The 26857-nt window shown below is 36.3% G+C and overlaps 1 protein-coding gene across 1 annotated transcript in view; it reads right to left on the reverse strand.

Annotated features, from left to right (window-relative positions):
- Positions 1-26857, reverse strand: part of MACROD2 (mono-ADP ribosylhydrolase 2) — a 2703848-nt gene that overhangs the window by 2126387 nt on the left and 550604 nt on the right. Inside the window, exon 4 of the mRNA XM_023731427.1 lies at positions 7988-8017. Within this exon, the coding sequence (XP_023587195.1) occupies positions 7988-8017 (30 nt within the window). The remainder of the gene's footprint in view (positions 1-7987; positions 8018-26857) is intronic.

The raw sequence follows: 26857 nt of genomic DNA on the forward strand, positions 1-26857 counted from the left end.
TAGTATGAAAAGAAAATTATGCTATTCTGACTGCATAAACTTTTTAAAAATAAAAAGCAATACAATGATTAAAATAATTACGCATAAATATGTATATGATCGTCAGGTTGCCAGCTATAAGCTTTTAAAAAAGTTTTTCTTTTTTCATTTAAAGATCATCCAAAGATAAGAAAATTAACTTTCCAGAGTAAACAAGATTAGGGCAAGTAGGGCTGGGTCAAACTTCTAGGAATAAGAAAGACAGAACGATTTTCCCAACAGGACTTATGCAGAATGAGGAAAGCACATACTAGAAATCCAACTGGTATGAGCAGCTGGAGAGATAGCCCTTAGTCTGGAGAGGTAGCCAGAAGAGAAGGCAAGGCAGGGAGGCACTAGTATTAGTGACGTCCACCATACTTTTTCCAGGTTGGTCTGGTGGAGGTTTTTTGCCAAACACTACCAGACCAGGGTTTCTCTCATTAGTTCTGCCCTAACACTTTTCACTCCATTTTAAGTGGGATGCCTAGACTGTTAGAGGAAGCCATGTTTAATAAGACTTTAAAACAGTGAGGAGGCTGACTGAAGCAGAGCAAGATATCTACATCAAACAGCAGGACATACAACTGGTTGGATCATTCCCTTGATTTCCTGCCAAACTGCTACTCGCCCTTCAAAGCTGCACCAGTGACACTTTCTCTGGGAAGCCTTTCCTGATCGCTCCAAGATGTTGAGTGCTTCGTTTTCCCTATCTGAAGAACCTTTCTTGTGCTATGGACTGAGAAAGAGAAAAATGATGGAAGGAAGAAGGAGGGAGGGAAGAAGGGAGAGAGGAAGATAAAATGGTTCAGTATGTAATTGAATGTTAATTTCCCTTGGCTTCCTCCCCTTCCTCACATCTGGGGCCTCCTGATCTCCTCTGCAGGCTCAATTGCCTGCAGTAGCCAGGATCAATCCTGCCTGAGGCAGTTGGGATTTAAGCCTTATATTCTATGGGTCAGCATCACTTTCCTTCCTGTAGTTCTGTTACTAGTTTTTCTTGCTGGGCTGCTCCCTTCCAGGACTGAGAGACTGTTGCTACTCCCCAGGTCCATACCTACTGGGGATAGGCCAGCTGGCTAACCTCACTGGCTTGCTTACCACCGCCAGCTAGATGTGGTCCCTTCTTTCATATCCTAACCAAAACATATTTGGGTATTCCTGAGACTTTATAGAGCATATATTGTTTGTTATATGAACCTAGCCTACCTTGTTGGTTTCTCATATTAAGAAATGTAAATCTACTTTGTTTTAGTGGAGCTATTTTAGTAATGTATATGCAATTTCAGTTCTGTTTAGGGAGTGACTTCCATGACTTGATTTGAGCTTTGCTTATTTCATATCAGTTAACAGCCATTTAAATTTATATAAATAAAACATTTCCCTTTTCAAAAAAAAGTCAGCCAGCCCGCCAGCCTTGAATGCTTCTTCAGAGAGGCAAGCCCCTGACACCTTACTCCCTGTTAACTGCCCTTGGTCCTTCCTCGCCTGGACTGATCTTGAGGTTTAACGAGAATGAAGCACAGAATCACTTGTGTGGCTTTTGAGCAATGAAGTGACATAATCCCAGAGAAAAACTGTTTTGCATGTGGAGTGAGGATAAGAGGATATTCCACTATGCTCGTGAATGTTTAAGGAGTAATTTAGGAAAGGATTCCCACCTGAACACACTTAATAAGCCCATTAAACATGTTGCTTTTCATGTTAGGGTGGCAACTCATCCACATTTTTGTGAAAAGAGTACTTCTCAGGATATATGTTCTGCCTTTTAAGAAAGGAACTGATGCCTATTATATTGATGTGAAAGTTATCACTTTAATTCAAAAGACCCATGCCAGGTGAATTCTTGGAACACCTGAAATAATGTGAGGAATTATAATTTCTCATAGAAGTTAGCCAAACAAGGACCAGATTGGTAACAGGAATGGATGTGTCTGTTGTCAAATCAATAATCAATACTGGCCCACAGTAGTTACTTGAATATTTGTTGAATAAATGAATATGAATGAATGAATGAACATGTGCACATATGCATGTCTGTGTGCAGGAATAGGTGACAGGTGGGTGGAGATGCACTGTATCCATTATATGATATGAAATAATCTTATGATTATTCTGCTTTTCAATCAAGAATTTTGGTACCTTGCACAAACTGTCTTAACATATAAATGGACATTAATAATAAACAGGTGCTAGGAATTCTCTCTACAAGTAGAACTGGCCCAACTAGGAATGGCAGAGTCCAAAGGAACAACTAACAACTCCAGGCTACTGAACCAAATCCATCTTTGAGCCCATTGTAAGGGACACGAGGAGAGCAGAAAGGCTTCAGAGAAGGAGAGGCCATAGGTGTTCCGTGTTCTGCTCTCACACTTGACTGTGTTCTCATTCTAGAAAAAAGGCTTGCCCATGCATTCCATTTGGTGCTAAGTATTCATTTAGCCGTACTTCTTGCTTGCACTTAAGGTTTTAAAAGTTAACCTGCTACAGAATTGCCCTGTAAATGATGTCTAGAATAGAACACAGCATTGATACACCCAAACACACACATATATATACACACACACATACATAAGAGCAATCAACTGCTAACCAAAAGGTTGGCACTTCAAAACCACCAGTGGCTCTGTGGGAGAAAGATGTGGCAGTGTGCTTCCAGGGAGATTTACAGCCTTAGAAACCCTATGAGGTCACTACGCGTCAGAATCGACTCGACAGCAGTAGGTTATAATTAAAATAGCAATTTACAAAGTTACGTATATAAAAAGTCAACCTAAAATTGCCACTCTTGTCAGGAAATGTCAGTTTAAATGACTGACATTATTCCTCAGGCATCAGCACTCAGGAGCTCTGACAGGTTGGAGGAGAAAGTGAATCCCATAAACAAAGTCCTGTTTGGCTTCTTTCAACAGGTTCTGGTTTTATATAAACTATTGTGTCAATGAAAGGTAAAGACATTATCTGAAGGAAAGGTTGCAGATTTTGTTCCTTTTTATTATGTAGTGATCTGAAAGGGATTGAAGAATTAGCTCTTTAATTCTGATTTTTTTTTTTCAAATTCTGCTTCTTGACATAATGTGAGAGTGGTTGCAATGATGTTCTTTTTTATTACATGTTTCAAAAGTACCAACATAACAGGACCTTGTGCATGTAAAACATTCTTATTAATGATGGATGAACATGTATTTAAAATGCAATGTTATCTAAGACTGAACCTCAAATAAACAAAAAAGTTTTCTGAACCTGGGCAGCAATCCAAAGGTAGCATAAGCCAATGACATTGTATATACTTTCATATCATCAACAGGGCTTGAGACTTGTGAAAATAAGCCAAGGAAGGCCTCATCCGTAACTCAGCTGCATGATTTCCTGTGCTCTCCTTCATTTTTCTTGGTGTAAACAGAGTTACCTACCTGTACATAGAAAAAGCAAACCTGGAAAGCAGAGGTACATTAAAAAACACAGAGCCAGACCAAGAGCCCTGGAGTGGGAGTTAGGAGCACTGTTCTCTCATTGAAACTTTGTCCCCAATAAACTGGATAATCTTGAAGAAGTCCCCAAATCTCCCTAAGTTTCATTTTCCTCAACCATTAAAATAATAACAACAATAAACCAAAACCAAACCCACTGCCACAGAGTACATTCCGACTCATAGCGACCCTTAAGGACAGAGCAGAACTGCCCTATAGGGTTTCCAAGGCTGTAAATATTTACAGAAGCAGACTGCCAAGTCTTTCTTCTGAATAACAACAGTAATAAGAAATAAGAACATCGATCTCACTTGAGCACTGTAGCAGAGGCACTGGTGCCATGTATTTGCCATACAATTTCCTGTTCCCGGAACTCTGGAAAAGTCCATGTTCCCCAGCCTCTCCTGCAGTTAGGTTGGGGGGTGCGGGGGGTCACTTGACTAAATTCTAACCAAGAAAATGTGAGCAGAAGTGATGTAAGCCATTTTCTAAACTGGTATTTAAATACACCTCACAAGATCCTCCAGCTCTCTCCTTCTGTTCTGTGACAGCTTTAGCAGCCACATATTTCATGGTGAAGCTAAAAGATATGGAAGCAGTTCACGTCTCTGAATTACCATCTGAAGGCAAACCTAAGTTGAAAAGCTATTACTCCTACTCAGACTATCATGTGAGTAAGAAATAAACTTTATTTTATTAAGCCACTAAAATTTTAAGGTTTATTTGTTACCACTGTATAACATAACCTATCCTGACTAATAAAAGAACTAAATGAGTAAATAAACGCATTTTTAATATATATGTATTTAAGGTGTTATACAGGGTGGCATTGAAAATAATGGTTAATATTGATGAAAAGCTTGTAAAAATTAATAGAACTTCAAAAGTGTGTAAAGGCTGCCTGAAAGGTAAAATCTATTTGTGTCTTCACTTTTAGAAGAACCCAGTCACTATAAACTAGCCACATACTTAACTGAACAACTAGTATATATCTGTCCCTGCCTTTAACATATCTAGGAAATATAGACAGAGATGATCAATTTTACTAAGCATTTCAACTTAAATGACTGGGTAGACATGACCCTATCAGCTATTTTCACCACAATGAAGTACAGTCACTGACACTAAAGTTCATTAAAAAAGACTACTTTTGGCCCAAACAATAAAAATCACACCCTAGTGAAGTGATTCTCTCACTTTACAATAAGAACTGAAAGGATGATCTGTGACCATTTTTTAAAACCTCCTTTTAGGAGAACTCTCTTCTTGTATAAACACTAAAAAAGAACAAAAAAAGGCTAAGCTTTCATGGGTAATATAATTTGACATATACTGATTTTGTCTAAAATATAATTTTGCATACACTGATATTCTATACACAGTCAAAAAAATAAAAAAAAAACAAATCCTTTGCTGTCTAGTTGATCCCAATTCATAGCAACCCTACAGGACAGAGCAGAACTGCCCCCTGAGGGTTTCCAAGAAGCAGCTGGTGGATTCAAACTGCCAATCTTTTGGTTAGCAGTCAAGCTTTTAACTACTATGCCACCAGGGCTCCATATACAGTCAAGTACTACTTAAAATTTGGAGAAGCCCATCTGAGGACCTGAAAAAATTATACTTAAGGTAGTTTCTATTATTTTTGTAAGGGGTGTCAAATTGTCTTGATTAAATTGTTTAGTCAATCTAAGAATTATTCTCTTTAGAGGCCTCTGAAGGGATACAAATTCAAGTCAATAATAAACACTATTGATTAAATCCAAGAGAATTACATCAATTCAGTGGCTCCTTATTGGATGATTACTAGCTATTACTTTACAAATATCACTGACAGGATTGAAAAGACTTGTCATAGAATCAGAGGGCCAGAACTCGGTTCAGAGAAGGCTAAAAATACTCTTTAAGTTCAATTTTTAAATGCAGCTTCCCAAAAATCAGACATGTATTTTAGAGTAATCTTGACATCTCCAGACATGCATAAATGAATTTAAGCCTGTCAGTAACTTATTTTAATGAAAGAAATTATACCAATTTAAATACTTGGAATTCATCTTTATGACGATGCTGAGTTACTAATTGTAGAAATCAGAAATAAGAAATTATGGCAAGTAACTGCAATTAGCAAAATCAACCGTCGAAGAGGAGGACAGTAGAGGTAAACAGAAAACTGAGTGGGCCTATTCCTGAAATGTTTTATGATTGCTAAAAATTCATAATGTGTCATCTCACAAAGGATAGAGGAACTGTAATGAAATATAAGCCAAGTCACTAGAGTTAATTCTATACACACCAACTATGTATATGCATAGTAAAACAAAGCAGCTTAACAATATAAGGTAACCACTATGGCAAATATTGTTCATTCACTCCCCCTCCTCCTTAGTAAACAGAACATTGAATTTTTGGTGAGCACATTGCTTACTGGAATAAAAGACTATAAGAATCCAGAAATGAACAACTGATCACACTCAAGGATAGTGTGGGATGTTAGGTAAAGCAGATTAAATAAAACTGACTGAATTCTGGGGGCCTGCCTTTTTGATTTTTGCCCTTTCTGCTCTACCTGACCTGTACCATATTTATGATGGCGAGAGCTCCAGCAGTCATCATGGATCCTGAGGTGACCTTGAGTATGGAAGCTATGCTTTGGTCCTTGATGACGCCATGAACTACCATACAACCATTCTAATCTACATTGAGACTATTTGTACATGAGACATAAATACATATCTATATCCTTTAAGGCACTATTATTTTGGGTTTTTCTGTTAGGGGCAGCTAAAATGATCTTAACTAATATAATTAGTCAAATCAGTAAAAAAAAAAAAAAAAAATTAGCAAAAACCATAAATTAACTGTCTAGCTAATTTGTCCACCGTTTTAACCTGGTGAAGTATCACTCAGGTTTTTTAAAATATTAATATAGTTTTATAAGAAAATCAGCCCTATGATAATTTATTGTAATAATATTTTCTTCACATGCTGTAAGTGACCTAGAGGGAAAAAATTACTGGGAATTCAACTCCTAAGGAAAAAACAAATTTCCCTTCTAATTCCTGAAAAATAAAAAAAGTATAATGAGAAATCCGATAGATTTATATTTTCAAAAGTAATTTAGGAAAGAAGAAAAGAAATAGACATTTACTGACCCCCTACTACTCTGTTACATACCAGACATTTTCATTTAATTCTCATGGCAAACATTTTAGGCAATGGATATTCTCCCCATTTTTCAAGATCAGGAAACTGAGGTTCAGAGATGTTAAGGAACTCTTTCACAGTATTCATACTGTAAGACCAACTTCAAACCCCATGCTCTTTCCCTATATTCTGCTATAAAACGTACATTGACATGTATTAATATGAAGAGCACTTTTTAGTTTTAAACTCTTCTTTATCATTCCTATTTCCAAGATTTTGTTTAAGGAAAAAACACCGATTCTTACATAGGAACAATGGTTAAATTTTTAATCTCCAAATAAAAATTATGCTGATGAAAGCCTGGAAAGTTTTTGAAAGCCTAAAGCTCTGTACAATTATACCTACTTAAAATGATGTTAATGAAAAGCGAGAACAAAAGAGCAAGGGAGACAGTGAGAGTGAGAGAAAGTGAGATAGAGAACAAATTTATTTATATCCCTCTGATCTTAAATGGAGTCCTGGTGGCACAGTGGTTAAGAGCTCTGCTGCTAACCAAAAGGCTGGCAGTTCAAATCCACCAGCCGCTCCTTGGAAACCCTATACAGCAGTTTTACTCTGTCCTATAGGGTCACTACGAGTTGGAATAGACTTGAAGACAACAGGTTTGGGATCTTAAACAAAAGGAACCCTATTCTGTTGCATACTTTTATTCTTCCCTGCTATATTATATAGACTGAGGCTAGGAAAGCTTTCATCTTCCAACCTAGAAATGAAAATAATAAATAGTTACAAAATTTTAGTATCAAAAAAATTTCCAGTCCAGGAATCTCTCTTTCTCATCTTGTTTTAACCTCTTTCTCTTTCTCCTCTAAATTGGCAAAGACAAAGCAAAGCGCTAATACTAATTTCTTTTGTATCTAACACAGTAAATGGCTGATATATTAAGCTTCCAAGCTACAAAGTCATGAAAAACAAAAGAATGGCATTATGGTGACAAAAAAAACCACACGCCCCTAAATGTGTTGCTGTTTTAGACTTCATAAAGAAAAAAAAAAGCAGTGACTACCATCTACTATACGTGTATTCACCTCAGTAGCTGATACTTGTTACAGCTTATACCGGGGTAGAAACACAAAGCTTGATGAGAAGAAAAACAGCATTCCACATATCTGATGTTGGTTAAAATAACATTTAGGCAAACCCAAGGTATTTCTATTATAAATTCTTTTGCTGGAAGTCGTGTTTGTGGTTCATGACTATAGCAAAATTAATTTTCTTTAAAGTTTCACTGAATTTACTAAACATCTTGAGTTTGGTAATAAAAATCTATTTTAAGGTAAGTGATGCTCAGGACTTACCCCCTCCTCCTCCAAGCAGGCTGCCATTTGCTGTTCAAAAAAAAAAAAAAAGGGAGACATTAAATAATATATAAAAAATATAATATGCCAGAGCAGTTCAAGAAAAAGCTGGTAAAGATCATGTCACATACACATATATAAAATATGGACTTTCATATAAAGATAGCCTTTATTATTTTTTTATGACAATCTGAAAATTAAAATATTTTACTATTTTTCTTTTTTTATCTTCAACTGACTATTTTTACAATGTACTTTCTTCTAGTAAAATGAAGTACATATTGTGATCCTTTTATTCTCTATTCGGGATCTAAATTAATCTTCTGAGTTCTCCATTTTAGCAAGAAGAGACAGAACAGTGTTATTTAGGCAATTTCAACGATTTTGAAAGAGAATGTTACATGAAAGTATAATGATAATTAAATTAAACATCATCGATCAAAAATATCTCAAGACACTTTTCAATAAGGATCTTTAACTCAAATAGTAACAGATATATTACTTTTTATATTAACTTTTTATTTTTTTAAAACAATGCTGTGTCATTTCTTATCCATTTCTTAACAATTAATCAAGCACAAATATTTATAGAAGCTAAATAATAAGCAAAGTATAAGGCAATTCCATTTGTTTTCTCTCAAGAGGTCAAATTTTCAGGAAGTTCCTTTGCAGGTTTCTGCTGAAGTATTAAACAAACTATGCCTATGTTTATCTTGCATAATAATAGTCAGCAAAACAGAAGTCAATATACATTGCACTGAGCTTTATACATGGAGTTCATATGTTTCATAGGCATTATCTTGTGCCATTATAAACATATCCTGCAGCAATATAAGGAAATTAAGTGGTAAACAAGCTCCCCTTCTTGCAGACGAAAACTGAGATAACAAAAGATTAAAGAAATCATTTAGGAAAGAGGAGTAAAAGGTCTTTAAGTTCAGTTGCAGGGAACTATCCACAGACCATGCATTGCCATGAATTAGGAGGAAATATCACAGTTTAATGATTCCATCAATAAACATTACCATATTCACAGTTCTTTCAGGTTAAATATGTGATGGGTTACTGATTATTGAAACACTATAGAGGATATTATGAAATCATGAAAACACATGGAGAGCAAATGCCCTTGAAGGTCTTTTCAGTATATCAATATTATAGAACCAAATCTTGTCCAAGACAATCTTCCAAGTACCAAAAAAACCCAAACCTATTGCCCTCCAGTTGATTCCAACTCATAGCAACCCTATAGGACAGAGTAGAACTGCCCCCATAGGGTTTCCATAGCTGCAATCTTTACAGAAGCAAATTACCACATCCTTCTCCCATAGAGCAGCTGGTGGGTTCGAAAGGCAGACCTTTCGCTTGACAGCCCAGCTCTTAACCACTGCACTGCCAGGGTTTTACTCTTCCAAGTACCACTAAACCTTTTGCCATTGACTAGATTCCTACTCATAGCAACCCTACAGGTCAGAGTAGAACTGACCCATAGGGTTTCCAAGGAGCAGCTGGTAGATTCAAACTGCCCATGTTTTGGCTAGCAGCCAAGCTCTTAACCACTGAGCTACCAGGGCTCCCTTCCAAGTATAAAGCCAAAACCAAACCCATTGCTTTTGAGTCTATTAGTCTTCCAAGTATAGGGTTGTCTACTTGGGGCTCTTGCCTTCCCATCAGTACTTTTGCCACAAACATGGACTAAGTAGCAATGCTATTAACGAACCGTAAACAAAATTCACTTCTGCTCTCATAAAGTCATTTGCCACCTATCACCTCAAGTCTCCAAATCCCTCTGACTTCACAGTGAGAAAGTGTGCTGTATTTACATAGACAGCAGCCAGGACTTAATATCCTGCCAAAAATCAAGCTTTGTAAATGTTGAAGTGTAACTTGTTGAAGGGGCAAGAGGAAAAATATTGAGAATTTTCTTTTGGTCTCACACCCCTTAGTAAATGGTGGGAATTTCATCAATCCAAGTCCCTTGGCTAATCCAAACATTTTCTAAAGTCATAGCTACATGTGTTTATAAAACTGCATGGCATTTCACACTCCTGCTGATATTTTATTTTCATATTTGACTGAGAACTACTTCCCTATCTATAGGTTTTCCAGATCCTTGAGACTCCATCTGCTGTCCTCCAATTTTCAAATATTCATTCATAAGGAAAAGGGTATTTCCAAAACAACAATAACAAATGGTCACTCTTCACTCAAATTACCATGCTTGGAAACATAATGACACAATATAGTCTATTTTTCCCCCAATGTTTTGCTCAATAAAGGTGGAAGTTTCCTGTTTTGAGATCACAGTCCAAGGCCCATCTGTTTAACCAGGCACTTGTCCAATAGATGTGGATGGATGAGTGGGAGTAGGTATAGGAACTAGAATTCCAGTCCTGGAGAACCATCAAGTCAGTTTATGTCAAATGTTGTTCATGTTTACACAAGCATATCTGGTCACATTTTAACATCAATATAGAATTGCTTTGTAAAATTGTGGCATTCTACTGAGTACACAATCACTTTTAAGATAATTTCATGTGTATTACAATGCATGTGACAGAATCTTAATCTAAGTTTCTTAAAATATCCAGAGCAATTCTAATTGCTATAATCCTAATAATGATTTTTCTAAAGAATCTATAAAATTTAACTCTATTTTATCAATTTCTCCTCTCTAAAAATTAAAAAAAAAGTTTACCTTATTGGCAAAAATGTCAAGGCAATTTTCTTCAGTAAAAGAGACATAAAAATAGAGAAATAAAAGGGAACATCTATTATAATTTTTTAAATATTACTTTACCACCACAAATCATCCTATATGTGATACAAATTATTCTCAACATTTATAGATTAAGTGAATTAATATTATTTCTTACATTTTACAGAAGTGGAAATGTCCATTATATGTCTAAAATGAACAGTTCAATTTCTATTTAATTATCTCCAATAAATTGAGTTTTTGGTTTTTTTTAATTAAAAGGGAATTAGATTACATATTTAGATTACATATTTCCTAAAGTTGCCAGCTTGGAATTGCTTCCCCAATGAGGTTTAGTTAGGAATACTGGCTTTTTTCTAAAACTCTGATATAGTTTCGCTCTAGAGTGGAATAGTGAATCCATATGCTTAATTCTGCCATAAAATTTGGGGCTTTGGCTCAGAAACCCAGAGATATGACTCCCTTGAACATTTCTCAAGAAGAATTCATTAGAATCATGGAATTGGAAGGTTCTAAGATCTTGGAGCCCTGGTGGCACAGTGGTTAAGAGCTCGGCTGCTAACCAAAAGGTCAACAGTTGGAATCACAGTCGCTCCGTGGAAACCCTATGTGGCAGCTCCATTCTGTCCTATAGGGCTGTTATGAGTCGGAATCGACTGGACGGCAACCGGTTTGGTTTGCTTTTGGTTTAAGGTTTTCCTGGAGCCCTGGTGGTGCAGTGATTAAGAGATCGGCTACTAACCAGATCTGCTTGTTTCATTCCTTCACTGTGCAAGTGAGAAAACCAAGACCAGTGTGATAGGTGGATTGCCTAAACTGGTGAGTGGCCTGTACTTCTAATTTTCCGTCCTCTCAACATTATAAGGAGCTCTGATGGCACAGCGGTTAAAGCGCTCAGCTGCCAACCAAAAGGTGGGCTGTTCAAACCCACTAGCCACTCCATGAGAAAAAGATGTGGCAGTCTGCTACCATGAAAATTTGCAGACTTGGAAACCCTGTGGGGCAGTTCTACTCTGTCCTATAGGGTCATTATAAGTAGGAATTGACTCGAAGGCAGTGGGTTTGGTTTTTGGTTTATCAACATTATTGTCATACTTCAGGAGGTCATCTAAGTAACTGAACAAAAATTCAGAGGTTACACATGCAAAGAGAACAAGAAACTGAAAAAAATTCTCCTTTCTATAAATTCTAAGGCACTAACACCAAGTCGTCACTCAGCAAATTAAATAATTATGTGAAAATTCTGCCTGGCACTCTCAGATGGATTTAATTACCAAGACCGCTAAAGGCACCAAGTTGAAAAGTACCAGACTGAGAGAGCTTTGAAAATATTCACAATTTTTTTTTTTTGGCAATATATTTTGTATACCTGTTTTATGTATTTAGAGTATCTGCTGAGAAAAGGAAATTTCTTCTCAAATACACCATGAAATGGATTATTAAGTGGTCGTCTAAACCAAACCAAACCCGTTGCCGTCGAGTCGATTCTGACTCACAGAGTAAAACTGCCACACAGGGTTTCCAAAGAGCAGCTGGTGGATTCAAACTGCTGACCAGCCAAGCTCTTAACCACTGCACCACCAGGGCTCATTCCCCAAATGCCTATATCCAAGTGATCCTAACAGAACAGGTAAAGTGAGAGTGATAAAGAAACATCAGAGACTATTTCTTCTAAGCAGCCCTTCTTCTTTTTATGACCTCATATCCCTATTATTTCACATCTATAGGGATGCAAGGCATTAATGATACTGGGAAGATCCAACTATGGATTGCCTTTCACTAAAACCACATTTCAAAGGCAGAGATCATCATGTGTTGATAACGTATAAGGAAGACATGAACTGAAAAAACTATGAAGAGCCATGAAATTTGGTAGGGGCAAACAACATTTACTAATAAGACTGGTATTATGACATAAACACCATTCAGTGTGGACTCCTTAAACTCTATGTGCCAATAAAATTATGTATTATCAACTTCTTAAGCTACAATATGGATGAGCTCTTATTTGGTGATATACCAGAGTAAAGCCTTTGCCCCCAAAATTGCTTAAATTGCCTTCTGAGTGGTACGTCCTGATTCTTGGAAAACTTTTTACTCTAAACCGAAGAATTATCTTAAATACTTTTGGGACAAGATTGGATGAAAGCAAATTAAATAATAAATCCTAATATCATTCCCTTAGAAGGGACTCAAAATATAGTCTATTCCATAGACTATATTCAATAAAGAAATAGCAAATATCTCCCCAAATTATTAAACTATTGAACTAGTTAGCCCATCAAAACTCTATGAAAATTCTGTAGACAACAAAAGTGTATAAAAGCTATGCTTATAAAAATATAAAAATTTTGTATGCATAAACAAAAAGAAAAAAACAATTATTTTGCTAACATTGTAGGAATGTTGTATGTAAATTATTTTAAAATTATCCCTGTCAGCTTTCTTTTCAATAAAATATAGGTCTGAACCTTAAATCTAAAATTCTACATGAGAAATAGGAGTTCTTAGCATTACTACAATTTCACCTAACTGGAAAGATTGACTAAAAAATCTAAGTTGTTTTATAGCATTAATTGATCTTTACTCCTCTTTTATTTTGATTATGTACACTACATAGTTACCATCTATGAGCAAAAGTGAATATTCTTGATTTAGCGCTCATAGGTTTGTTTTGTTTTTTTCCCTGTTCTTTTGGGGTTTTATCAAAATACACTTCACTCAGCCCTTATTTCTGTCTCTTCAGAAGTTTGTGTCATATCTCTACCTCTCTTTCACTTAGATTCAAATCATGCAGAATTGTTTTTAGTGAAATGGATGAGTACTTCCTATCAAAGTTAACAAGAAGACATGCACTCTTCTCTATACTGTGAACCTGGTTTCACAATCACATTCCAGAAATAAAGTTAGAGAACGAAGCTATTACCAAATTATTGTTAGAAGAAAACAGAATAAATTCTCTCCAAATTAAAGTTTTCAGTAGGTATTCTTCAGCTTTTAGATGGATAATGCTAAGTAAATTCTCATTTAACAAGTGAACCCATTTCATTGTGAAGAAGCTCTCTGTGGCAAAATCATAAGGATAAATCCATGCTCAAAATCAAGTGCTTACCAGGAGTCATAGTATGATACAGAGAAATCAATGGTTTGAGCCAGAACGATCTCTTCTGGGCATGGTAGTGCAGAGCTATAATGTCACTTTCCTTGTTGTGCATTTGTACATAACCAGAGCTTCCTGGAGGGAATTTTGGACATGACTCCTGTTATTCTTAGAGTTTCACAGAGAAAAGAAAAAGAGAAAAGGAACAATGACACTTGAAATTTATCAGCATGATGCCACTGCTTCTAAAATAGGATCTTAAAATCTCTTCTCTGAGCACTCTAATCAACACTATTTTTATTCATTTTTCCCTGAAATAAAATGCCCCTTCAATTATCAGAGGAGGAAGGAAAAAAAATCAAGTTACAGTAATTGTCTCAAAGATTGATTCAATGTGAAACTAAAATGAACCATTATAAGTTAACGAATCTGTGTATTGCACATTTTCCTCACCAAACTATAGCTTAATTCAATGACATGAACAGTTTCACCATTTATAAAGTAAAAACATCATAGAATACAAAATGGGAGAAGGGTTACTTAAAGCTAAGTTTAGAGTGTCAAATATAGAGAATTTATTGCCAATACACTTAAAAAATGGTTAATGTTTTTAAAGTTTATGAGAATTTTTTCTTCACTTTAAGCCCAGTTTTGAATTTTTAAATTAAAATTATCCAATTTCCACTGGTACAAATATTCATTTTTAAAGTATTAAGAACCCCCCAAAATTGAATAAGCTATATAAGCTAGGAATCCTTTTCTTGTAATAATTAGCCTAAATGAAAAATGATTATAGAAATTACCAATAGTGCCATTTTTTATGTTTTTCTCAAAATAAAATGAAATATTACACTATCTTCTTCCTAAAAAACAATTCTCCTAAAATATCTGTGTGTGTGTGTGCATGTCTTCTTCATAGTAAGATTACAATCAAATTATGGAGCAAATCATGAAAAATCAAATTATTATATTCTATAAGTAATCTTCCATTACTGGATACTCCTAAGTAGAATATATATTATTACACTATTAGAAAGATAAATCAAAGGTATAAAGTATCAGACACCTGAAGCATCTTTCCCCCTAAGATCTCAAAATCCCTTGACGTTTGTATAGGACAATAGAAAGAATACTGAACAGGTAGTCACGTGTCCTTTGCTTTAATTCTACCTCAGTTACTAAACAGCTAGGTAATTTGGGCAAATCATCTTCAGCTATCTTAGTTATTTTCTTCCATCAAGAATTGTGGACTCAATTAGGGATGATAAACAGGTTTCAAACAATTCTGATTCATTAATTATACCTCTAATTAATGCCTACCCTAATTTCTGTGCTCGAAAAGATTTTAAGGCTAAATCTGGCTTCAGTGGATAAGAGCACCATGATCAAGTCATAATGTCGGTCATGGTCACAGTAGGCCAGAGAATTAAAACGGCAGCATACATGCCACATATTGGGGATCACTGGGTCAGATAACCAGTTTGGCAATTTTTGATTCACTGTAATTCTATTCAATAATTTTAAAAACTAAAACTGCTAACTTAATATGTGCCCGTCATTGTATCTTGGCATCCCTAACAGTGCTTACAGGTTATGAGTGTGAAATAATCCAGAGGTGGGAGAGGTGACCCATGGTTGACGGTGATCCAAAATGCCCTGATAAGTGTTTGGAACATTTTTAATTCCACTTGCCCAGTAATTTATACTATTACCATAGTAATCATTTGTTTTCCCACTCCATTTCCACCACCACCCAAGAGTACCTGTCAAACTAGCAACAGTGTGGGAGACTAGTCTTTAAACATTGATTAAAACTATTTGTGCAGTGTTTTTGTTTGCTTTGAATCATTATAAAGGAAATTATAGTTGCTTTCATCCTAACAGAATCCTGACCACCTAGTTCAGTTTATTTATTCTGCCTTCTTATTATAACAGCACATGGGATGTCAAAATGATTGCTGGCAAAAGCTTCCCCAGGAGCTCTACTTAAAACACCAATTTCATTCAAAACATGTTATGCCAAAGATACAAAGGCTGAAATACCACCCTTTAGAACGGCACACATTATATTCCCTACACTTTGAAACTCAAAGTAGGAACTGCTAAAAAATTTGATAAGATTAAAATCCTAAGCACATGCATCACTATAGAACCACTTGATATAGGGAGCACCCATCCCAACTGACAGCTGTGGAAATACAACCTACACAGACAAATACAGCCATGAATTTGGCAACAACCCTGTGTTCGTGCTTTACTAGATTTACACCTTCTAAACAAAATCAACAGAATGCCAGAGGTTTGGGCAATGGTATAATTTCCTGCTTTGAAGCTGACAAAGAGAAAATTAAGAGAAGGCTTAACTGCCTCACACGTAGAAACCAGGCATAAACACATGATTAATACTTTACATTTCATACTTACTACAGAATTCAAAGAAACCATTGATCATTGTGTGGTTTGTATAAGCTGTAACCCACTATGTGAAGCCAAAAATAGGATACAATGACCCTACTGTTGATAAATAGGTGAAAAGTCATCAGGAATCGAAACATTTGCTTAGAAGTAATAACAAAACAAATCAAACCAGAATTAATGTGGTTGAAGTGGGAGGGAAGAGCTAGAGTTGCCCCTGTTTTTGCCAAGCTTGCCTAAACAACTAGCATTCTGGGTACCCAGTGACTTCTATGAATGCTGCAGCACAGGAAGAAAATCACTAATTTTCTCCAACCCCTTCATTTGACAAAAGTGGAAAGTTAAAGAGAATCAAAGATGTTAGATAATTTGTCTAGGATCAGATGCAGAAGAACCGACTATATAATACTGCTAACAACACAGACGTTTAACTATACCTTCTTCTTAACAAATTATAACCTTTAAAAAGGTTATACATATATATATATGTAGTTTTATATATATATAACTAGTTTTATATATATATATATATATACACACACACAGAAAACAACGTGCATAGAGAGTGGGATATTACCCTACTATAGATCATCTAATCTTAATTATTAAAGAGTAAACTAAATAAAGCATTAACAGGCAGACTTTACTACATTTCACTATGGTATACAACTAATTCAAAATGAGAGAAATCATCACATGCTTCTAAGTACCAGTCATCCTTCACACTGTATTTTGGATCAGTTGTAATTTCGATAATGATAACACTGGCTCAGTTATAAAATTGAGATTACTTGAGTAATCCAATCTGGGGCTTTCCAAAGAGTGAACAAGTATGTCTAAATAGGGAAAAAATGAGTTCAAATGAATATTAGTTTTGTGGTTGTGATGATACAAAGCCTTGAGAAAGGCTTTGAATACAAACTAATTCCCAATCTGAAATATGGAAGACTTGCTTATTTGCAGGAATATGATACACTTGTAGCCTGATTAAAACATAAGCCTGAACTTGCACTCTCCCATATGCACACTTCTTGGGGAGACTGGCTAATTTGTTTCAATAAAACCAGACAGACCCTTAAAAAAAAAAACTATTTTACATAATTTCCTTATTTCATCCTTCTTATAAAATTATGGAACCCTCATTACTGTCCAATAATAAAACAGCAAATGAGATAAAGAAAGGTTTATTTTAGATCATACTTTAATTTGAACAAATAAGCCAACAGAATAATTCTCAGTCAGAATAAACAGATGGCAAGATGAGACACAAAGACCGTTAAAGGAAAACGATTCGGGGATAAAGGAAATACATAGGTTTGCTCCCCTGAGAACACTTATTAGGCTGTAAAATCCATGAAGACAGAGGCAATTTTTGTTGGTATCAACAGTATTATGGACAATTCTGGCACAGAGTGGGTACTGAATAAATACTTGTTAAGTATGTAACTAAGGGAATGAATGGAAGACAGGGGAATGAGAGAGAGGGGAAAGGGAAAGGCCTATTTTTGGGACAGGTGACCGGGCTATAATAATAGATATTGACTCCTTTACAATTTCATAGCACAGTAGGGCTGTGCTAGAATGGAGTCCAGTAGACCTAAGTCTAATTCCAGATTCTATCATTAACCTTGGGCAAATTCCTTAATTCCAACTGATTACTTAATCTCTTGGAGTCTCTGTTCCTTAATCAGTAATTTGGTATAATGGTCATGGTACAGGTTTGCTGAGAAGAGTAAGGGTGATAATCTATGTGAATGCATTTCATGGTGCATGGGGCAGTTCTACTGCGTCCAATAGGGTCGCTATGAGTCGGAATCAACTCAATGGCAACAGGTTTGGTTCTTTCTGGTTTGACACATGCTGAGACTCAGTAAATGTCAGCTCGCTGCTCACGACCCTGATTACAGAGCCACTCTGGCACCCGTGCTAGAAGCTATTAGAAAACTCCCACTATTAAAAGCATTCAGATCAAGTCCAAAATCTGGCACTTTGGGGAGGCCAGGGGCCTTGTGCATCTTGGAGAACTACAGTCCTCTGTCTCCATTCTGAGATGTCCTGTGCTATGTCCTCATCGGAGTTTTGGGAAGAAACTAGGACTGGTGCACAGGAGAGAGTGAATAATAAAACAACCTTCAGTTGTTGTTGTTTTCTAATTCTGTCTTTAGACTTACCTGTTGCTCTGTTGCCGTCGAGTCAATTCCAACTCACAGAGACCCTACAGAACAGAGAACTACCCCATAGGGTTTCCAAGGAGTGGCTGGTGGATATGAACTGCCGACCTTTTTGGTTACCAGCCTGAGCTCTTAACCACTGCACCACCAGGTCTCCGTTGTTAGGCTTAGGACAATTTAAAAATAATTCTACAAGCCTGAAAAGAAAATGGATGTTGATATTTTGCCTATTATAACTAGTTTTTTCCCCCTTCTGGGTTATTTTGATAACTTCTATTTGCTCTCAAGACTGACTCCTTATGCTTTTCTACCCTCTTCTGTGCCCAAGGATGCTGACCTATACAGATTACATCAGCGGGTCCTCATCATCTGGCTTCTGGTTGAATTCAAAAGGCAGCCCTGGCAAGAGGTGGTAGGAGAGATGAGACTGTTTTTATTTTCCTAGTTCACTCCCTGTAAGCTTACCTTGAGCTATCTCTTAAATAAAAATCACTCCTCTAATTAAGGTAGTTTAGTCTACGACATGACCTTTTCTCTCTTTATGTTCTGATATCCTCTCCCTCAAGCTTAGGTGTGGTCCAGTTGTGTCGCTGCCTCTAGTTTCTGAACAATCCTTTGAAGTTATCTATATCCAACCCACATTTTTGCACTTATTCCCTTTGTAAATAAACCCTGCTTCACTTATCTTAATTTGTGGGTTCCATCTGTTTCCTTTTGGGATGTTGATTAACATATATGGTTTATAGAGATGGGTCATTTCTGATGGACTCTCACATCCCTTCTCAGTCTATCTTAGTTCAGAACTGTTATGAGGATGGATCCTGTTCTTATGATTCCACTTGAGAAATAATAAAAACAGTATACTAATATAGGGTAGATATGAGTTGGAATCTATCTACTTGACTGCAATGGTTACTATTTCTTCATTAACTAAACGTACAAAATAGTATGTGAGCATTTGAACATGTGAAAGAATCAAGAAGTATATTAAACAAAGAATTAATAATTTCCTCAACTCCTCTTTTCTATGATTTCCTTCTATACTTTTCTTTGTTCATGTAAACAAGTACACACAACTAAGGCTCCTGAGAATTACTGTTAAAAAAAAATGTATTTCTACTATAAATATTACCATGCAACCTAATTTAACAATACATTATGACTCTAACCAATAAAATAATATATAACATTATGATATTCCAAAGTTTGAGTGAAACCATTCCTATTATTGATGGGCACTTAAGTTGTTTCCAGTTTGCGATTATAGAGAGTAATCTAGTAAGAATCAGGGTGTGTGTGTGTGTTTGTGTATTAGTATGTACTGGTGCTTTTATTCTACAGAATAAATCCTTCAAAGTATTTTCTGGGTAAAAGCGCATATACATGTTTTTAATTTAAGAATGCAGTAAAATTTTATATATTAAAATAAGTCAAAATCAGCCAAAATTTAACATTCATAAGTATACTCTAGGGAGCACATAAAACATCAGCATTATTTTATGCCTGCCAAAAAGTAATCTAAATAAAAATGTCTTGACAACGTGGACAAGGTTTCAATTCATTGGTCTGCTTTTGATTTAAATGTAAAATACATCAGTGAAAAGCTCTCACTTATACCTAAAATGATCTTCAGTGTGAATTTCTGATTGATTTCAAATACATGAAATCTTAAAATGATCTGTTTTTAATGTAAAATAATAAAGCCATCTCAACTGATGGCGAGCCTCTTTAACCACTTTATTTTCATATTTACTAGATACAAGCCATGACAGGTCTTAAACTTCAAAGTGAACTAAAAACTTGGCTAGAAAAGATTACAGAAAGAAAGTTTCCACTGCTTTCTAATAAATTCCTTGCAAATTCAAAGTATACTTCAAAAGTTTATAGTTAAAGAAGATGCTAACTTATTAGAAAGATATGAAAAGTTTATCAAAAACGACAAAGAAATATGAGAATGTTTCAGCTCAATATGGATTTCAAGGCTAAATATCTTTCCCCATAAAAATTTTAACTTTCCTGTTTCAACTCATTTCAATCAGCCATTAAGTACCATTCGTATGCTAAGTACTCTACTAGGTGCCCAGTGCTTTTATACAACAACATGTACAGTGGACGGCTGATGAAAAGAGGAATGCAATGGTTAAAAGTAACCACCACATAATTACTCGGATTTACATTCCTACCTTGAATCCTAACCAAAGTAATAAAAGCTAACATTTGTTGAGTATTTATCAGATGCCAGGCATATTGTCAGCTCATTTGATCCACAAAAGAGGCCTATAAGGTAGGTACTATTTATTATTCCATTTTATAAATGAGAAAATTGGTACAAAGAGAGGTTGAGTAACGTGTCCAGTATCAAGGGCTGGAGCCAGAATTTGAAGCCGTGTAACATTAGTCCAAAGTTCACACTCTTAAGCAACTTCCTATAAGAGGAGCCAGTTCCACAGCCCCCATCCAGCAATAAGCGACAAAGGGTTAGAGTGGAAGATAGATGATTCATGCTTTCTTCTATATTTCTATTTTTTTAAAACTATTGTAGCATGTGAAGACTTTCTCTATCAGTGCCTATTCTACTTATGCTAAGTTAAAGAAAATTCAATAAAACATATGTTTCCATGTTTTCTTTTTCTAATTTAAATATGTCATTTTAAAAGCAATATTCTTCCATTTGTTAGTCTTGTTGCACGACTAAAGTGTGCTGACTCTCAGAGGGACTAACCTGGCTCTGCATTCATCCTAATGGAATACTTAGCTCATCAAACAGTTCTGATCTAACTACTTGCACCAAATATGGCTCATGACAGCCATCCAAGGCATGACAATAATTGTTCTCTGTTTGCCTGGAGCAACAAAGATGGAGAGGCAGGAATGGGAGGAGGATATGGAATGTGTGGCTGGTTGCCTCCATGAACAGTTGTCTCCACTGCCATGGGACAAGAGGAGCTAGGTGGTGCCCAGCTACCGATACTGAACATTTTGATCAGGGATTCTATAGAAGAATCCTGGTGGTTGGGGGGAAGAGGGGATGCAGACTCTAGACTTTCTGGAGCCCTAGGGGCTAGATAAACCCCTGAAACTATTGTCTTTAGATAATCTTTAAGCCTTAAACCAAAAATATCCCCTGAATTCTTCTTAAAATCAAACAATAGTTTAGTTTAACTAGTAAAAAGAAAAAAAAAAACAATTCTGCCTTGAGCATTGTGCTCTTGTAAGAACTATCTATATGGGATCAAAGTGACAACAGCAACTTGAAAGACTGAATGGGAATATTAGGGCACAGTGAGTTTATGTTGGTGAGGGAGGAGCAACTTGGAAAAGGAGGGTGAGAATGGTTGCACAACTCAAAAAATGTAATCAATGTCACTGAACTGTACATGTAGAAATGGTTGAACTGGTGTATGTTTTGCTGTATATGTTCTCAATAACAACAACATAATAAAATTTAAAAGAAAAAGAAAAACAACTGGCTTGTGAAATGGTCAACTTACAAAAATTAAAATATGAGCTTTTGTATGATTCAATTCTATCAGAAAGTCATGCTATGAATTAAACCAGTAGACATGCTGGCACAATATTTTAGTAAGATTATCAAGGTGGACAATACATCCATTATCTTACCTAAGGCGCCCTGGTGGCACAGTGGTTAAAAGCTTGGCTGCTAACCAAAAGGTCAGCAGTTTGAACCCACCAGCTGCTCCTTGGAAACCTTATGGGGCAGTTCTACTCTGTCCTATAGGGTCACTATGAGTCAGAATTGGCTTGATGACAATGGGTTTGAAAAGGTGTGCATCAGGGTTGTATCCTTTCACCATACTTACTCTATCTGTATGCTGAGCAAATAATCCAAGAAGTTGGACTATATGAAGAGGAATGAGGCATCAGGATTGGAGGAAGACTCATTAACAACCTGCATTATGCAGATGACACAACCTCGCTTGCTAAAAGTGAAGAGGACTTGAAGCACTTACTGATGAAGATCAAAGACCGCAGCCTTCAGTATGGATTACACCTCAACATAAAGAAAACAAAAATCCTCACAAATGAACCAATAAGTAACATCATGATAAACAGAGAAAAGATTGAAAGTGTCAAGGATTTCATTTTACTTGGATCTACAATTAACACCCATGGAAGCAGCAGTCAAGAAATCAAACAATGCATTGCATTGGGAAAATCTGCTGCAAAAGATCTCTTTAAAATGTTAAAAAGCAAAGATGTTACCTTGAAGACTATGGTGCCCCTGACCGAAGCCATTGTCTTTTCAATCACCTCATATGCATGTGTAAGCTGGACAATGAATAAGGAAGACCAAAGAAGAACTGACACCTTTGAATTGTGGTGTTGGCAAAGAATATAGAATATACGGTGGACTGCCAAAAGAACAAACAAATCAGTTTTGGAAGAAGTACAGCCAGAATGCTCCTTAGAAGCAAGGATGATGAGACTTCATCTCACATATTTTGGACATGTTATTAGGAAGGATCAGTCCCTGGAGAAGGACATCAGGCTTGGTAAAGCATAGGGTCAGTGAAAAAGAGAAAGGCCCTCAATGAGATAGATTGACACAGTGGCTGCAACAATGGGCTCAAGAATAACAATGATCATGAGGATGGCACAGGACTGGGCAGTGTTTCTTTTGTTGTACAAAGGGTCATTGCTATGAGTTGTAACTGGCTCGATGGCACCTAAAAACGACAACAAATCACATCCAAATAAAATCTGTTGAATCTGTTGACCCTTTGCCATTGAGTTGATTCTGACTTATAGAGACCCTCTAGGACAGAGTAGAACTGCCCCCATAGGGTTTCCAAGAAGTGACTGGTGGATTTGAACGGCCAACCTTTTGGTTAGCAGCCAAGCTTTTAACCACTGTGCCACCAGGGCTCCTATCCAAATAAAGGAATATACAAGTAAATAATGATGATAATTTTCTGATCATCTATCATGTATCACATAATGTTCAAGAGTTGATCTACTTTTCATCCTCCAAACAGCTTTGTAAGATTGGAATTATACTTTTCCTATTAATAAATGAGGACTAAAGGCTATAGAGAGGTTAAATTGCTCGCCCAAGGTCATCGGCTGGTAAGTATTATAATGTTTGAGCCCTTTCATCCAACACCAAACCAATGTTCTTTCCAGTATGCCAGACTATCTCTTAAGGAATTATTTTATTTCTCCCAGATTATTTCAAAATAGATGCATATCCAATGCTATGATAAACAAAATATTCAGATAATGCCAGTGTCAAAGGTAGTATTACTAGTTTTTAAATTTAATAAAAGCAAACAGAATGGATAGCGTTTACATACATCATACAACTGAAAAATATAAGAATTTAAATATTTTTAGTTATATTTTTCACATTTCACTTTCTGAAATGATTATAATAATCATCAACTTAGATCTCTTAGAATCTGAAATTGCCTACAAAGTGAAAATTCTTTTGAAACATCACATTTTTATTTTGATAACATTAGTCAAAAATTGGCATTTAAAAACACGAAAATTCTAGTTTGATTTTAGGCAAAGTGAAAAATTAGATATACAGTTGTGTCAAGGAGGGCGTATGTTTCTTAATTAGCAAGGCTTGAGAACTGAGCTAACTTTAAATTTATCAAAACAATAATAATACATTAAAATTTTGCTTTCACCAAGTAAATGCAAACTGGCTAACCTAAGTTTTTATTCATTTAGAGTTAAATACACACAATGAAAATAAGCATATGCTTTCATTTGCCCTAAATTTTCTATCAATAGCACTCCTCATCCTTGAATTTAGGACTATCAAAGTTTTTTTTGATAATTTGAGGTAACAAGTAAAAACATAATGAAATTATCTTTTCTAAATTATATAAGCCTAATGATTCTATTGTAAATTGTGGTTGCTTTCTATTAACATGCAAGAAAATTTTACATTGTTCAAGGATATGACAAATCCATTATTAAGTTTATGTCAACTGTAAGTATAAAAAAAACACAAAAAACTCACTTCCTCTGAAACATGGAAAAATATAACTACCTATATCGAGTTCAAACATTTACCCAGAAAGACCTACTGTTTTCTGTACACAGGAGACAAATTATAATTTGTATCCTGTGAATATAAAAAAATGCCAATTACTTTTGTTATTAGAGTTCCATCAGGCCAGCTCTAGGTCTATAATTGAGTTAGTTTCATTCTGTTGCATTGAAAAGCACTGATACAGATCTCAGAAAAAAGCATTACGTTGGTGAGATGCTGATTACTGACTGCAGAGGCTTTTTACTATTATTAACCAAATCTCATAGGATAACTAAATAATTGTTGTTGTGTGTTGTCAAGTTAATTCGGACTCATAATGACCCTATGGGACAGAGTAGAACTGCTCCAGAGAGTTTCCTAGGCTGAAATTTTTATGGGAGCAGTTTGCCAGGCCAATTCTCCTACGGAGCCGCTGGTGGGTTTGAATGAATGACCTTTAGGTTAGCAGCCGAGTGCTTTACCCATTGTGCCACCAGGGATCCTTTAACTAAATAATACTTACTAAAAAAGTTGCATTTCTAATGTCACCCTGAGACATCCAAATATTAGAAATAAATAGAAGCAGTAACAGTTAATAAGAGAACATATATATGGTATTCTAGATGCACTAGATTTGATGTCTACCAAAAAAAATTAATATTAATTCCTAGTTTTACCAGTAACTAGTTGTGCAGTTTGGAGTAGGTCACCTAAACTTCTATGCCTCAATTTTTTCACTTATAAAATAAACATTATAATTCATCTATTAAACAACAACTTGTTAATCAGCAACTATGTGTGGGTGGTCTGGAATAAGTGCTGGGAATAAAGAGATGAGTAAAATAGACATTAAATTAGGCAATTAAAATAAACAATTCTATGAATCTTTATTTTATAATAAGTACATTTAATATTTAAACATTAAAATCATGATATAGAAGATCTCTTATGAAAATAGTTTTTTACAAACTGATGATACTTTATGATATTATATTGTACAAAATTTTGGCCTCTCGAACTTCCAGTAAAGACAAGATGGCACAGATTCATTTCTTCTTGCTCCTCTCTGCTAACTACAACTTTAAACTCTGGAAATACTGCAAGAGGCAATGAAAGGTGTAAGAAGAAAGGCAAACTGGTTAGGACTCCAGGACTGGAAGAACAACATAGCCACAAGGTTGTTCCTCACCCACCACCCAAACGAAGGCAACACTGGCCCAATATTTCCCAGCACTGGAAACCTAGCAATCTAGCAACAGAAGTCATCCCAAGTAGGCTCACTTCTCCCTGGGAAGGAATGGTGACAATACCAGGTGAACTCAGCAGCACTGACAATGGAGATCTACTGGGGGTCCTACTGACAATAAGCAGTCAGGGAAAGTGCCCTCCTTCTCAGCAGGGCCTGAGAGTCCCTTCCCCCACTGAAAGACACAGGTCAGGCAGGTAGCACGAGCAAGAGGGATCTCTCCTCAACGAGCACCCACCCAGGAAGACTGCTTACCCCCATGGGTCGAATCCTCTCTTCCCACACCAAGAGACATTGGGTGACCGGGAGGCACCAGTGGTAGATATCCTGCCACAACAAGCACCCAGCCCAGGTAGGGCTTTCCCTCCTCCAGAGGCAAGGGGCATCCTGCCACAAGCTTCTAGCTTAGGAAGTGCATTTCTTCCCCACTAGTCCTGAAAATTCTCTCCCCCACCAAGACACCTTAGGTGGTAGGCAGGGGCAAGCTGCAAAGGGGTATTCAACCACAATAAGCAGCCAAGCCCAGAAATACTGTTCATCCTCCAGGCCAGAGACTCCCTTTCCCCATCTGGAGGTACCAGGCAGCCTGGCCTAGGAGAATTCCTTTTGTCCCCTCAGGCAGCACCAACAGGAACCACTGGGAGCCCCAGCACCACCAGCTAAACCAAGCCGACCAAAATAGCACCACAACCAGACCCAGTTGCTGTCGAATCAGTTCTTACTCATGGTGACCCCATGTGTTTCAGAGTAGAACTGTGCTCCATAGGATTTTCAATGGCTGAGTTTTTGGAGCTAGTTCACCAGGACTTTCTTCTGGTAAATTTGAATCTCCAACATTTCAGTTAGCAGCCGAGCATGTAAAAAGTTTGTACAAGCCAGAGATCCCAGCACCACAAAGGTTCTGAAATGTCATTGGAACCACAGCCCACAAAAGTAATCTCGGATATGCGAGCTAAGTCAAAACAGAGTGATACCCTTCTAAAATAAAGGGTTTAAATAGGCCACAGAGTCTCCTAATAAAATAGTCAAAATCTCCAGGATACAATAGAAATTCACAGTCATAGAAGAACCAGGAAAATCATAACTTGAATGAGAAGAGATAATCAACTGACACTAACATCAAAATGAATCAGATGTTAGAATTAGCTTACAAAGATTTTAAAGCAGCCATCATAAAAGTGCTTCAGAAAGCAATTATAGATTCTCTTTAAA

Source organism: Trichechus manatus, unplaced genomic scaffold (assembly GCF_000243295.1).
Source record: "Trichechus manatus latirostris isolate Lorelei unplaced genomic scaffold, TriManLat1.0 scaffold00042, whole genome shotgun sequence".
In the NCBI taxonomy this organism is placed as follows: domain Eukaryota; kingdom Metazoa; phylum Chordata; class Mammalia; order Sirenia; family Trichechidae; genus Trichechus; species Trichechus manatus.